This window comes from Sceloporus undulatus, chromosome 7, assembly GCF_019175285.1.
Source record: "Sceloporus undulatus isolate JIND9_A2432 ecotype Alabama chromosome 7, SceUnd_v1.1, whole genome shotgun sequence".
Lineage (NCBI taxonomy): Eukaryota > Metazoa > Chordata > Lepidosauria > Squamata > Phrynosomatidae > Sceloporus > Sceloporus undulatus.
This window is the reverse complement of record NC_056528.1, coordinates 31141219-31151818: the sequence shown is the minus strand read 5'-3', so window position 1 is coordinate 31151818 and position 10600 is coordinate 31141219. Positions and strand designations below refer to the sequence as shown.

At 43.5% G+C, this 10600-nt stretch overlaps 2 protein-coding genes across 5 annotated transcripts in view; one reads left to right on the top strand and one right to left on the bottom strand.

Moving 5' to 3' along the window:
• Positions 1–1995: 1995 nt before the first annotated feature.
• On the bottom strand, positions 1996–5183 carry NCBP2 (nuclear cap binding protein subunit 2). The gene is made up of 4 exons (XM_042477955.1): positions 5051–5183; positions 4172–4353; positions 2760–2898; positions 1996–2491 (listed from the first exon to the last, which is right to left on the bottom strand). The coding sequence occupies exons 1-4, from the start codon at positions 5135–5137 to the stop codon at positions 2393–2395; spliced, it is 507 nt and encodes a 168-aa protein (XP_042333889.1). The 5' UTR covers positions 5138–5183; the 3' UTR covers positions 1996–2392.
• TEX11 (testis expressed 11) overlaps positions 5132–10600 on the top strand; it is a 24870-nt gene continuing 19401 nt past the window's right edge. For 2 of the 4 annotated variants that reach the window (XM_042477947.1, XM_042477944.1), the window contains exons 1-9: positions 5442–5555; positions 6085–6137; positions 6360–6484; positions 6708–6792; positions 7819–7898; positions 8726–8806; positions 8893–9012; positions 9259–9339; positions 9525–9610. In XM_042477947.1, the coding sequence (XP_042333881.1) occupies positions 6125–6137; positions 6360–6484; positions 6708–6792; positions 7819–7898; positions 8726–8806; positions 8893–9012; positions 9259–9339; positions 9525–9610 (671 nt within the window). In that variant the 5' untranslated portion in view covers positions 5442–5555; positions 6085–6124. Of the gene's footprint in view, positions 5249–5282; positions 5354–5441; positions 5556–6084; positions 6138–6359; positions 6485–6707; positions 6793–7818; positions 7899–8725; positions 8807–8892; positions 9013–9258; positions 9340–9524; positions 9611–10600 lie in introns of those variants that run through there. The other 2 variants (XM_042477945.1, XM_042477946.1) reach the window with 2 other exon arrangements.

Sequence of the window (10600 nt, the reverse complement as noted above, 5' to 3'; positions counted from 1 at the left end):
ACAAATGCCAGCCGGAGCGTGCTAGATTTCAGAGGAAGGGGCTGGCGATACCCATCTGACCTCCTGCTTACGCTTGTGATCAAAATGTTGATGGTTTAAACATTCTTCACCATTTTGGACCATATTGGACTTACACTGGATTCCTGGTTCCACTGCAGAAATAATCTGGTTTGAGACTGCTTTATTTCTTTGCTAAATGTCTAGTATGGTTATATATAACACACACAAATCATAAGGGAAAACGCTTCTTAGACTATAGGCATGCTGTCTTGTCTGCGTTGTGTGCCTTCAAGTCATTGCAGACTTATGGCGACCCTAATCTATCATAGGGTTTTCCTGACATGCTTTGTTCAGAGGAGCCTTCAAAGATATAATGCAAACCTCAGATTTGGTTAGATTTGCAGAATAACTGCCCCTCTCCTCACTCCAAAAATAGGGGTCTCTCATTCAAACTACGTCAGAGAAAAGCTTTCCAGCCCTCAAAATAGGTGGCAAGAAACACCTGGAAGCTCAACATCTGGGTGCCCAATCCCTGCTGTAACCTACAAAATGGTGGCATCAGATTTATTTCCCTGCGCCATCTTGACCCCATGCGCTAAGCAATGTGCTTGTGGATGCTGATAATATCAGAGGAGGTGGCAACTTTTGATTCCGACATGGAGCAGAATTAAATGAAGGCAAATTATGGAAAAGTCTCTTGGACTACAAACTGCCAGGATCCCTCCCAGGCCTCATGGCAACTTGCCACAGGAGTTATACTCCCACCAAAAGCTCCATGTGCCAAGCGCTTTGAGAAGAAACCCAGAGGGCAGTGGCCTCCGAAGAATTTTGTTTACGCCGGTTTCCCAGACATTAGTTCTGCCCCATTGGAGAGCTCTGCCTCATTGGAGCCGTTTTGCCTCATTAGCTCTACTACCTCCATGCAAGAAAAAGTGCCTTTAAGGAAGGGCAGGGCAGCCAAAGGGGCACATCTGTGAGATGGAAATTAACAATGGAGGCATATGGGGGCACTGCCGCCGCCTTCCTCCTCCCTCCTTCTCGGTGCAAAAGGAGGAGTTTCCTTCTTTCCTCGGAGAGAACATTCAGGTTTCCGGTTTGGCCAAGTGGCAGATTGCATTAACTTCGTGGAAAAAAAGAAGAGAAAATACTGATGCAAGAACTCTGAAAGGGCAAACGGCATCCAGACCGTTGCTTTAGGGGGCCTCCTGCTGGCAGATATCTTCCATCTGTTCAAACATACATTGTACACACATGCATGCGCAAATTCACAGAGGCATATTTACAGATGGATATTTACGTTTTTATAAATATATATACAGTACATGCCTTTGTTGTTGTGTGCCTCCAAGTTGCTTCTCACTTAATGATGACCCTAAGGCAAAATTATCACAGGGTGTTTTTTTCAGTAAGATTTGTCAAGAGATTTGCCATTGTCTTCCCCCGAGGCTGAGAGTGTGTGACTTTCCAAGGGTCACCAAGTGGGTTTTGTAGTCTGACACTCAAACCACTACATCACCCCATGGCAGCCATAGGGTGGCCATAAGTCAGAAACAAAGGCACAGAACAACAACATTGCCCCTAAGTAAGAACAGGGAAGGGGCTCAACCCCTGCGTCCCAAATGAGAAACATCTGGTCAGCGCATAAAAGTGGGGAGGAACTTGAGGGCTCCATTTTTCACCTTGGAAAGGAAGATGGCACAGGGGCAACTGAACCAGGGCTGCCAGTTCAGCAGCACATCAGAGACTGAACCACAGGTCATAGCCTTCCTCATCACAGGCCACACTTTTCAGGAGTTGAACCAGATCATACTGTCCCACACTTTAGCCCTATGGCAAGTACAGAAGAAAAATGCTCACACACGACCCAAGTCCATTCAGGCAAAAGTGGTGACCCAGTCCATAGAAGTACAAGGAGGGCGGTACCTCACTCCGATTAAGGAAGAGCATCCATTGCGCTTCTCACCCCGATCCCAAGCATGTTACTGCAGACAGTAATGTGTTAAAGGGGCCTTTTATTGGGGTTCTCTCTCTTAGAAAAGGAATATTAAGTCCAAACCAATAAACTGGGGATACTCCAGTTACCACAAAAGGCAGGGAAATAACCACCCAAGCTCTACAGATCATGGTTTCTTAAAAGAGTTACTGACAACACTTGTTCCCTCTGGATCTCTATGTCAGTTCTGACAGAGTGAGTTTACAATCGCAGAAGCTGATACCAATGTGGTGGAAGATGAGGGAAAGGTCCCTCAGATGCCAGAGACCCAGACTGCAAAGATGTCTTCCAGGCAGCCATCATATTTTCTTGCACCCTTCGGTCCCGGAAGGATCCTGTCCTCCTTGCCTTGTTCCTCCCATCTCCCTATTCCCACCCCACTTTCAGTCCTTGAAGCTGTTAATAGATGGCTGCCTCCTGGTTCTTCTTCTCCATCTGAACTATCTTGCCAAAGCCTCCTCTTCCCGCATCGTAGTCTTTCCGGTATTCATCGCGTACCTAGGAAAAAAGGGGGACATCAGACAAATCCATTATAGCAACAAAGATAAAGAGAGAAGCTGTTCTCACTTGTTTAATATAAATCTCACCCTTTTCCCATTATGGGACCCAAAGTGGCTTAAAGACAGGTTACAATGAAATACAGCTACAACTACATACTGTACAGCAAAAAGGTTTTTTAAGAAATTAAGTAGCAATAAAATTGCACTAAAACCAATTTAATAGCACACAGCTCCACACCGCGTCTCACCATCCAAGTGGTTCCTACCTGCCCCCCCGTTCTGCCGCGGCCATACTGCCGCCCTTCCTTGAACCCCGCGTCCCAATCTGTCCGGATGATGCGGTCGTCCAGCCGGGTTCCATTGATGTAGCGCATGGCGTGCTCAGCTTCTGCTCTTGTGTAGTATCTGGAAAGTTACTTTAAGGAAAACCATCAAAAACTGTAGAGGTCAAGCACATATACATTGTGTGAGCCCACTACTAACTGTGGTTCGTTTCATACAACCATAGAGCTGCAAGAGACCACAAGGGCCACCCAGTCAACCCCATTCTACCACGCAGGAAGACACAAAGCACCCCCAACAGATGGTCCATCCAGCCTCTATTTAAAAATTCCAAAGGAGAATTCACCACTATCTGAGGGAACGTCTTCCAGTGTTTAACAGTTCTTTCCATCAGGAAAACCTGCCCGATGTTGAGGTGGAATCTCTTTTCCTGTAGCTTGCATCCACTGCTCTGAGTCCTGTTCTCTGGAACAGCAGAAAACAAGCTTGCTCCCTCCTCAACATGGCATCTCTTTTAATACAGGGCTATCATATCACCTCTTAACCTTCTCTTCCCCAGGCTCAACCTACCCAGCTCCCTAAGTCTCTCCTCATAGGACTTCATGGTTTCCAGACCCTTCACCATTTTGGTGGAATCTCTTTTCCTGGAGCTTGCATCCATTGCTCCATTGTCTCCTGTTTTCTGGAGCAGCAGAAAACAAGCTTGCTCCCTCCTCAATATGGCATCCCTTCAAATATTTAAACAAGGCTATCATATCACCTCTTAGCTGTCTCTTCTCAAGGCTAAACATACCCAGCTCCTTAGGTTTTTCTTCATAGGGCTTCATGGTTTCCAAACCCTTCACCATTTTAGTGGAATCTCTTTTCCTCTCGTTTGAATCCATTGCTCCGTGTCCTTTTCTCTGGAGCTTGCTCCATCCTCAATATGACATCCCTTCAAATACTTAAACAGGGCTATCATATCATCTCTTAACCTTTTTTTCACCATTTTGGTGGCCCTCCTTTGGACACGCTCGTTTCTCAACATCCTTTTTGAACTGTTTTGCCCAGAAGTGGACACAATATTCCAAGTGAGGCCTGGCCAAAGCGGAATAGAGTGCCACTATGTCTTCCTACTTAACCTTCTCTTCTCCAGACTAAACATACCCAGCAGCTCCCCAAGTCTCTCCTCATAGGGCTTCATGGTCTCCAGACCCTTCGCCTCCTTTTTAGGAGTTTTGGACACACTGGGTTCTTCCAGGTGAGAAGCCGGAGAGTGTCCAGAGGAGGACCACCAAAATGGTGAAGGGTCCGAAAACAATGAAGGCCTATGAGAGACTTAGGGAACTGCTGGGTCTCTTGCTCTACAGAGATCACAGCCCACAACCTGTGACTGCAAGCACTGAGTCCAGGATACTCCACGAAGCAGAAGCCGCACGGGGTCTTCTTCACTTTGTCCAGCCCCATGATGATGCGCTTGACATCCCCGCACTTGGAAAAGAGCTCGTGGATCTGCTCCTCCGTCGTGTAGAAGGACAGGTTGCCCACGTAAAGCGTGCAGGAGGCCTTCAGGGCTTTCTCTTGCAGGTCAAGGTTCCCCTGGAAAAATAAAGGCAGAGAAAGGAGGAAAGGCGTCAGGGTCACACAGACCTTCAGCATTTAGCACCAAGAAGCTCAAACCGCTTCTCCACAATGGCTCACCCCCACAAGCTACAAACCCCAGGACCCCACAGGAATCTGAGGCACTGAGCCATGGCTCTTAAAGGGCATCAAACTGGATTGTTCCTGGAGTTCAGGTTCATTGTACAAAACTACAAATCTTCCGTGGGACGGAGCCATGGCGGCTATAAAGTGCTGTCGAACTGGATTATTCCTGCAGTCCGGCTGCAGCCTGTCTCTGGTCCAAGACCAGACTCAGCTCCAGAAGACACTGCAGAAATAATCCCGCTTGAGACCGCTTTAGCTGCCTTGGCTCAATGCTAGGGATCCTGGGAACGGTAGCCTTCTCTCTCAAAGAGCTCTGGTGCCACAATAAACTACAACTCCCAGGATTCCCTAGCATTGAGCCAGGGCAGCTAAAGCGATCTCAAACTGGATTGCTGTTATTCTGCAGTGTGTTTTGGACCTCTGTCTGGGGGAAATGGAAAAGGGCAATTAATAACTCTGATAAAGCAAAGGGAGGTTTCCTCCTTCCAGGCGGGCTTCTGCCCATGTGCAAAGGGCTGCTCCTCCTCCTCCTCCTCTTTTTCAGATCCTGGAGAGCGAGAGTGCCTCTGGGCATGTGCAGAGCGCCTACCCTGAAGTGCTGGTCCCTGTATTCGCTGATTTCGCAATCAGAGTCGCTGTTGAGGCCTTTCAGCGTCGCGCTCAGGAGGCTCGACATCTTCTTCTTCTATCTTCGTGGGCGCCCGCCGATGACGTCACGCACCTCTCCTCAACCTTCGTTGCCGGAGGTCTCGAGGAAGTCCATTGGTCCTGGCCGCTGTCGCTCAAAGTAAGCTCCCGCCTCCTTTCCAGTCGCCTTGTTGGTGACGTCACGTCTCAAGAGGGCGGGGAAATGGCTCGTCCGGAGCAATCTTGCCGCAAGGGACACTGGGAGGTGTAGTTTTTTTCTCCCTTCATTGAGTGGCCGCTTAATGGCTGGTTCCTAGTTCTCCCTGCGCGAGAAAGACGGGAAAGGGGGCGGAGCCAAGTTTAGGCGGGAGTTTTGTCGTCGCCTTAACCCTCAGTTTCCCTCAGTGGTCACTCAGTGTTTCTGGCCCCATGAAGGAAGGCCAGATAATTCCCAAATGTTAATTGAAGTAATTATTTAGTTGAATTTAACTAATAATACGACTATTCACGTATGCAGAAACACACACACATCCAGTATTTCTGGCCCAATGAAGAAGGGTGCAAATGTTAAGTAATTATTTAGTTAAATTTAACTAATTATTTAGTTGACTTTAACTAAAAATATAACTAATTACACAGACACACATCTAGTATTTCTGGCCTCATGAAGAAGGGCCAAATTTAAAATGTTAATAGCATCTAAAATAAAATGATAAACATGCTTCCTGTGCACACACTGACATGAGTTTACCAGCCATTATATATATATATATATATATATATATATATATACACACACACACACACACACACACACACACACACACACATATAAATAGATATATATGGAATCTAGTGATTTGAGGAAATGGCCATGAAATACAGCAGGAAGCAATGCAACGATGCAATAATGCAAAGCATAACTGAAAGATGCATCTAGAATATCATATGAAATAAGCTGATTATTAGCATTTATTTAGTTCTTCTTTTCCAAAGGTTTTCCTCCTGCGTTAAAAGCTAAAGACGAAAACGCATCATGGAAATTAAAGGTGCGCAGAAACTTTCCCAAATTATATTCTTGGTCCCATATGAAACGATAAAACTTTGGAGTGATTTTAGTTGCAATATTAACAGAAAAGACATAATAGTGTTCCCTTGAGCATTAGTACATTTGAAAGTCTAATCTGTTCATTTTAACACTGAATGGAGGAAAATTAGGGTTGCCTCGTTGTGTCTTGTTTTGGCTAATACGTTGCTGCTTTTAATTGCAGGGCTAATTGACAAAATGATGAGAAGCGAAGCCGTATTATCTGATGTGCAAGAAGTCGTCGAGAAGCTGTTCGGCGATATAGGAAAAGTGAACAAAGAAAGTATAAATGAGAGCGAGAAAGCCCAGGTATAGGATATTAATAATTGAATTGTATTTTACTGTGGGTGGGAAGGTTGGGAGGATTTGAGATGGACAGTGAGACATTTATTGTATGCTTATTGTGTTTCATTGATGTTTTATTGTTAGCCGCTTCGATCTTTTTGGAGAAGCGAGATACAAATATTATTATTATTATTATTATTATTATTATTGGCTGTTTTTGAAAAACTTGACTTTTCTTTCCCTGCAGATTGAAGAAAGTGTAGTCAGTTTATGGAACTGGACCGTAGCCAGAAAAGCTGGCCCTGCCATCAGTGATCTGCAAAAAGTAAAGCGTGCGTCCAATTTCTCTGTCATCAACTTAAGATGGTTTGATTTACTGAAAATGACATTTAAAAAATCTTCCTTGTTGCTTTGAAATGTGTGTGGATGTCAAAAGTCATGGATGTCAATTGCATTTTAAAACAGAATCTGTTTTTTGCAATATAAAGGATATCCCATTTATGATGTTAACACTGGGGAAGGTGGTTTTCATAGAATCATAGAGTTGGAAGAGACCCCAAGAAGGGCCCTGATCCAGCCCAACCCCATTCTGCCATGCAGGAAATCCAAATCAAAGCATCCCCATTGACAGATGGCCATCCAGCCTCTCTTTAAAGCCCTCCAAGGAAGGAGACTCCACCACAATCTCTGAGCAAGGAGTGTGTTCCACTGTCAAACAGCCCTTACTCTCACAAAGTTCTTCCTAATGTTGAGGTGGAATGTCTTTTCCTGTAGCTTGCATCCATTTCTCTGGGTCCTAAAACTCCTGCAGTATCCATAATAATAATAATAATTATCATTATCATCATCATCATTATTATTATTATTTATATTCCGCCTTTTCCTTGCAGAACCAAGGTGGATTACGAGCAAAAAATTACAATACAAAGTACAAAATAAACCCCCTGTCAATTAAATCACAGCAAACATAATAACAATAAATTAATTATGAAAAACAGTCAAAAATACATGATAAAGAATACAGAATACAAAAAATCCAAAATCCATGGCATAACATAATAATTCAGGATACATGGCATAGCATAATAATAACATAGCGATAACATATAATCTATAGGATGCTGAACATTTTCACCTGCTGATAAACTGAATTAGGGCAAAGTCGGCTGATGGAAGGAGAAAGGCATGTTTCAGTTGCAAAAGGACAGCTTGACCTCCTTCGCACTCAGCAATTGAAATGGACGTTCTGTAGTTCTTCTGCGTCATAAATGCGTCTTTTCATAACCTCCACATTTATTACTAAGGAACTGGAAATAAATAACTCATGTCTTAAGCTGTGCAATGTTATCTTCTTATAGTGCGACACGTTGCCTGCAGAATGATGCTGGTTTGCGAAGTAAATGATCCGCCGGAGGAGATGGCGCGGAGGCAGATTCTGGTAATTGTAACTGCAGTTGTAATTGCTAACTGGCAATTGTAAATTGTAACTTGCTTTTCTGTGACATAATTCATGATATAGCCATATTAGTCTGTAGGATCAGTATGCAGAGAGATCTTGCAGCACCTTTGAGACTAAAGAAAGAAGATGGCAGCAGGAGCTTTCCTAGATTTAAGTCTACTTCCTCTGCTGCATTTGATTTTCTGTAGTCAGCTTCTGCTCCCAGATGCTAGAAATCAGAAAGGGCTCTAAAATTGTATAAGAATTATGTATCTTTCTTATGCTGTTAGATTTCAAATTATGGTGTTTATGATCTAAGGGAAGTGGAGAGTTGGCTTTGACTCTTGTTTTGCACAGAGGAAGGTTTAATCGTCTCTTTATGTTTCTTTTTGGGAAGGGATATGAGTTAAATATGTGCAAATATTTAATAGAAATATTGGCATTGTTGCTCAAATGATGTACCAAAACACATTTTATTATCTCCAACAATTCAATTAAGAGATTAAGGATAGTTATATATGGTACTGTGCAATATCCGATTGCATGAGGAGTCACAGTAGGGACTCATTAAGAAATACAGACCTCACCTTTATTAGCATGGTTAATAAACAGCACTTAATAAACTAGGGAGGATAAGTACCCATATCCCATGCACAAATAGGATTTAAATCCCAGGAAAACCCCACAATAGTGGGATCGTTTTCAGACACATCGGGGGCACGTTGCAAAGGACTCTTGAGTGTTATATGAAATATAGCTCCTAGATTGATAGGATTCCACATCAGCAAAGGTTCATGTATTTAACCCATGTTACTTTTGTATTGCAGATGGCCATGAAGACTGGGAAAGGATGGGTGGATGTTGGAGAGCCTGCCCTTGCCAACGAACTGCTTGAGATTGCCATGAATGTAAGTTGTGCTGTCTTGCGTGAGTTTTAAAAAATGCCATGGATGTTTCTGTTGTTTCAAGGCACACTATGTTCTTTACTTTCCAGACTCTGGAGAAACTGTATGCCCAGCTAACCAAGAGGAGCGTGAGCGAGGCCGATATTCATGCGCACAAAGCCGATGTAGAGAAGGATGTATTCAAAGTTCTCTCTTATCAGGCTGAATCGGTACTAAATATATGTCAGATCATTGCAACAATGTCAGGGCAATGCAACAAGCGCTGTCCACCATCTTGTTGTTCAGATAGTTGGTTTCTCCAATGGCTTTTCATATTCATAAAACTGACTAACCATATTTCTGCACTGGCATATTCCTTTTGTTTTAAGAGAAATCTGGTTTGCTAGAATTTTTAAATATCGATTTATACATGGCCTAGTTGCAACATTAACGGGCATCTTTAATTGCTTTCTCAGGCAATTGCTGAAGGGGATTTTCAGAAGGCAGTCGCCTGTGTTCAGCGCTGCAAAGACATCCTGATGAGGCTGCCGAAAGAGGTTAGCGACCATGAAATTGTCTCGAAAAGGTTTGAAATGAATTTTTACCTCGGTGCAGCTCAGGGGCGCTTCACCAAAAATGATGGGGAATGCAATGCGTCTGCATCCATTTCTAGCATTTTAAAAAAAAACACACAACGTAACAGTACATGAGCATGATACACATTTCTCTTATTTAATTACAGGCCTGTTACCTTTCCCTTCTGTGCTATAACTTTGGCGTAGAAACGTATGAAATGAAGAAATATGAACAGAGCTCCTTCTGGCTCAGGTAAGGTCATGAGAAAACAGGGCCATTAATGGACATTACTTTATCTGACATTGTGGGATCTACAGTAGATAGAAAGGATAAGCCTTTCAGATCTTAGAAAGTCTGTCTGAAACCTGTAAAAATAACCTAAGCTTTTCGGGTCTCGGAAAGTCCGTCTGAGCGCTGAAAATACACTCTGGATCTGAATCAAGTGCTTTGGCACCATCTAGTGTCTTGAAGTTCCTTCTAGATGTTGAAACACTCTGTATAAAAACTGTAATATCCTATTATTTTAATACTGTTGTTGTGTGCCATTGTCGTTTCCAATTTAAGGTCAACCTTTCATGGGATCTTCTCATCAAGTTTCTTCAGAGGGTATTTGTCATCACCATCCTCTGAGGCTGAGAGAGTGTGACTTGCCCAGTGGGTTTCCATGGCCGAGCTGGGATTCGAACCCTGGTTTCCAGAGCCATAATAGTCCAAAGCTCCAACCACCAGACCATGCTGGCTCCCATGATTTTAATACAGCAAAGGCCTTTCCACTTGTGACATTAAAATACATTTGGACAGAAGGGGAGCGGTTTGTGTGGTCTGATTCTTTCAAAGCAGTGAAAGGGTTTAACAATCCCTGCCACTTTCTGCTGCTTCACTGTCAACTGTCCTGTCCCAAAATTTGTTCCTCTTAAAGAAAGCATCCATTGGGATTTAATGATATGGGCGCATAATCTTTAGTTAGACTATAGTCGATTTCTGCTAGAGATGCGCCGTGCCTTTCTTTCTGGAGTAAAGAAGAGCACCTTATCCCATCTTGTCCCCAAATTTCAGGTCCTAGTATGATAAAGAGACTTTTTATAGCAGCTCCCTTGGTTGGTTTAGTTTAATCCAGTATAAAATCAGAAAGAACAGGAACAAAATCTGGGACTTCTCAAGCATTTTGGCTATATCCTCAGTTGGATGGTAATCCAGGCTTTACAGGAGCTCTGTTCATAGCTTCTTAAAAGTTAGCAACCA